General features: G+C 34.4%; 1 protein-coding gene across 1 annotated transcript; it reads right to left on the reverse strand.

Moving 5' to 3' along the window:
* Positions 1-281: 281 nt before the first annotated feature.
* On the reverse strand, positions 282-3580 carry LOC104463830 (medium-chain specific acyl-CoA dehydrogenase, mitochondrial-like; the record flags this gene model as incomplete). The annotated part of the gene is made up of 3 exons (XM_010076312.1): positions 282-353; positions 2678-2926; positions 3485-3580. Coding segments are annotated over 3 exons (417 nt in total), but the record flags the coding sequence as incomplete, so codon positions are not given.
* Between the last annotated feature and the right edge of the window lie 539 nt (positions 3581-4119).

Genomic DNA, 4119 nt, shown 5'->3' on the forward strand with positions numbered 1-4119 from the left:
TTGGGGGGCACTGGGGGAGTCTAGCGGTTACTGGGGTGTACTGGGAGGCACTGGGGGGAACTGGGAATGACTATCTCGCTCTGCGCTGTCACGCGCGAGAAAAAAAAGCGAAAAAATCCAAATTTTCATCTTTTTTTAATTTTTTTTTTTCCAATTTTCCCAACAACCTGTTTCCCTCTTTTCCCGGCGGAACCGGGGGAAAAAAAAAGGGATTTTAGGGATTTTTTCCAGAATTTTTGGCAAAACCAAGCGTCAAAATCCAATCCTCGGCGGCGGCGTCCTCACGCCTTGTACTTGGCGACGTGCTCACGGGCGATGATGACCCGCTGGATCTGCGCCGTGCCCTCATAGATCTGGAAAAAAAGAAAAAATGGGGGGAATTTTAAAAAATTATTTTAAAATGTAAAATTAAAAAATTTCAATTTTTTTTCAAAATTTCAAAAAATTCTCAAAATTCTGAAATATTTAAAATCTGGGAAAAGTTTGAAAATTCTTGAATATTTAAAACAAAGTTTTGGAAACTTTTGAGAAAGCAAAATATTGAAAACAACATTTGGAAAAATTTTGAAAAAAGACTTAAAAGAAAATTTTGAAAAATTTTGGGAAAACTTCTAAAATATTTAAAAGAAAATTTTCAAAAAATTTGAAAAAATCAAATATTTAAACCAAGTTTTGGAAAATTTTGAGAAAGTACTGAAAATAACATTTGGACAAATTCTGAAAAAATCTCAAATATTTAAAACAAAATTTTGGAAAATTTTGAAAAGTTGATAATATTTAAAATCAATTTTTGAAAAATTTTGAAAGAACTAAAATATATTAAAACAATCTTGAAAATTTTTCAAATAATTCAAAAAGAAATTTTTGAAAAATTTTGAAAAAATTTGAAAACACTTTGAAGAAAATTTTGAACAATTTTTGGAAAACTAAAATATTTAAAAGAACATTTTGAAAAATTTTGAAAAAAATCAGAAATATTTAAAACAAAAACAACATGTGGAAACATTTTGAAAAAATTCTCCAAGATTGAAAACAAAAGTTTGGAAAATTTTGAGAAAAAATGAAAATACTTAAAAGAAAATTTTGAACAACTTTGGGAAAATTTTGTTTTTCATATTTGAGAATTTTTTCAAAATTTTTCCAAATCTTGTTTTCAGTATTTTAGTTTTTTAAAGTTTTTAAAAAAATAATCTTGAAAAATTTTGAAAAAACTCAGAAAAATTTAAAACAGTTTTGGAAAATTTTGAAAAAAAAATTAAATATTTGAAAGAAAAATTTGAAAAATGTTGGGAAAAATTCTAAAATATTTAAAACAACGTTTTGGAAAATTTTGAAGAACTAAAATTTTGAAAACAACACTTGGAAAAATTTTTGAAAAAATTCTCAAATATTTAAAACAAAGTTTTGGAAAATTTAGAAAAAATCTGAAGAGAATTTAAATAAAATTTCTCTAATATGTAAAACAAAATCTTGAAAAACTTTGGAGAAATTCTCAAATTGAAAAAATTTGGAAAAACTTCTAAAATAGAACAATCTTGAAAAATTTCCAAAAAAATTTGACGAGATAAAATTTTGAAAGATTTTGAAAGAAAATAAAAAAATATTTAAAATGAAATTTTGAAAAATTCTGAAAAACTGAAATATTGGGAAAAAATTATGAAAAAAATTGAAAAACTTGGTTTTCCAGGGAAATTCCGGGTTTTCCGGAGTAATTTTGGGTTTTCTGGGGAAATTCCGGGTTTTCTGGGGAAATTCTGTTTTTTCTCGGGAAATTCTGGATTTTCCACGATAATTCCGGGTTTTCCAGGGAAATTCCAGATTTTCCGGGGAAATTCTGGGTTTTCCGGGGAAATTCCGGATTTTCCAGGAAAATTCTGGGTTTTCCAGGAAAATTCCAGGTTTTTCAGGATAATTACATGTTTTCTGGGGAAATTCCGGGTTTTCCGGAATAATTCCCGGTTTTACACAGAAATTCTGGGTATTCCAGGATAATTACGGGTTTTCCAGGGAAATTATGGGTTTTCCAGAGAAATTCCGCGTTTTCCAGGGAAATTATGGGGTTTTAAGGGAAAATTCCGGGTTTTCTGGGGAAATTCCAGGTTTTCCGGAGTAATTATGGGTTTTCCAGGATAATTCCATGTTTTCCAGGGAAATTCCAGGTTTTCTGTGGAAACTGCAGATTTTCCGGGGAAATTCCAGGTTTTCCGGGGAAATTCTGGATTTTCCGGGTTAATTCTGGGTTTTCCGGGTTAATTATGGGTTTTCCAGGATAATCCCACATTTTCCAGAGAAATTCTGTCTTTTCTGGGGAAATTCTGGATTTTCCTGGATAATTCCGGGTTAATTATGGGTTTTCTGGGGAAATTTTGGGTTTTCCAGGATCACTCTGGGTTTTCCAGGGTCATTAAGGGTTTTCTGGGGAAATTCTGGGTTTTCCGAGGAAATTCTGAGTTTTCCGGTGTCATTTCATCGTCATTATTACTTCCCATTTTTTAGTTTAATGATTCAATTGCTCCGATCCCGCCCCCCGCGTCTCTCTCCCCGTCTCCCCGCCCCGGACGGCCGCAGGGTGAGCGAGCGGCTCTGGGGCTCTTTTGCCTCCGCGCCCCGGGCTCGAACCACGACACCGACCCGCAGCCGGGAGCGAGGGCCACGAAACGGCGCAACCTTCGCCCACCTGGTAGATTTTGGCGTCTCTCATGAGTTTTTCCACGGGATATTCCGTATTGAAACCGTTCCCTCCGAAAATCTGCACGGCGTCGGCGGCCACTTGGTTGGCGACATCGCCGGCGAAAGCTTTGGCCACGGAGGCGTAGAAAGTGTTCCTGCGGCCGGCGTCCACCTCCCAGGCGGCCCGTTGGTACGCCAGTCGCGCCAGCTCCACCTTCATCGCCATCTCCGCCAGCATGAACGCCACCGCCTGGTGCTGCCGGCGACGGGGAGGCGAGGTTAGAGGAGCCCACGGGGGGGAATTCGGGAAAAATCTCGGCTTCTTCCACCCAACCCACCCGTCATTCGTGATGCGTTTAAATTCTTCAACTGGAAATTGAAATGAAAATTCTCAAGTATTCCCCACAATGTGGGAAAATTTCCAAAGTTAAAATTTGGAAAAAATAGGGAGAAATGTGAAAATCTTTGAAAAAAATTGAAAAATGCTTCAAATTCGCAAAGATTCTGGAAAAATTTGAAAATATTTGAAAAAAAATGAAAATACTTAAAATAAAATTCTGAAAGATTCTGGAAAAATTCAAAAATATTTGAAAAAATTTGAAAATACTTAAAATTCTAAAAATTTTGAAAACGTTCTAAAATATTTAAAACAACATTTTGAAACACTTTGAAAAAATTTGAAAATATTTAAAACAAAACCTTGGAAAATTGTAAATTCTGAAAATCAAGAAACAACCTTGAAAATTCCCCGGGAGGAAATCTGGGACGAAAACCTTTGGAGCAATTTCTTGATTTTTTTTTTTTTTTGACATACTTCCGCGATCGGTTTCCCAAACGTTTTTCTCTCCAGTGCGTATTTCGTCGCTTCGTCCAGAGCTCGTCTCGCCAACCCAACGGCCCCGGCTGCCACCTGGATGAAAATCACAAAACCCTCTTGGCTTTTCGGGTTATACGCCAACGGGAGAAATTTTTCTAATTTTTCTAATTTTTTCTATTTTTTTCTATTTCTAATTTTTTCTAGTTTTTTCTAATTTTTCTCATTTTTCTAATTTTTTCTCATTTTTCTCATTTTTTCTAATTTTTTCTCATTTTTCTATTTTTTTCTACTTTTTCTCATTTTTTCTACTTTTTCTAATTTTTCTAATTTTTTCTTTTTCTAATTTTCTATTTTTTCTATTTTTTCTAATTTTTCTCATATTTTCTAATTTTTCTCATTTTTAATAATATTTTCTCATTTTTTCTTTTCTAATTTTTCTAATTTTTCTTTTTTTCTATTTTTTTTCTAATTTTTCAGTTTTTTTCTCATTTTTTCTCATTTTTTTTGATTTAATTGCATTTCAATTTACAAATGAAATTGTTCCGATCCTGCCCCACGCGTCTCTTTCCCCGTCTCCGGCCGGGCGCAGGGTGAGCGAGCGGCTGGCGGGGGGGTTTGCCTCCCGCCCCGGG

The sequence above is a fragment of the Pterocles gutturalis genome, unplaced genomic scaffold (assembly GCF_000699245.1).
Source record: "Pterocles gutturalis isolate BGI_N339 unplaced genomic scaffold, ASM69924v1 scaffold22468, whole genome shotgun sequence".
Classification (NCBI taxonomy): domain Eukaryota; kingdom Metazoa; phylum Chordata; class Aves; order Pterocliformes; family Pteroclidae; genus Pterocles; species Pterocles gutturalis.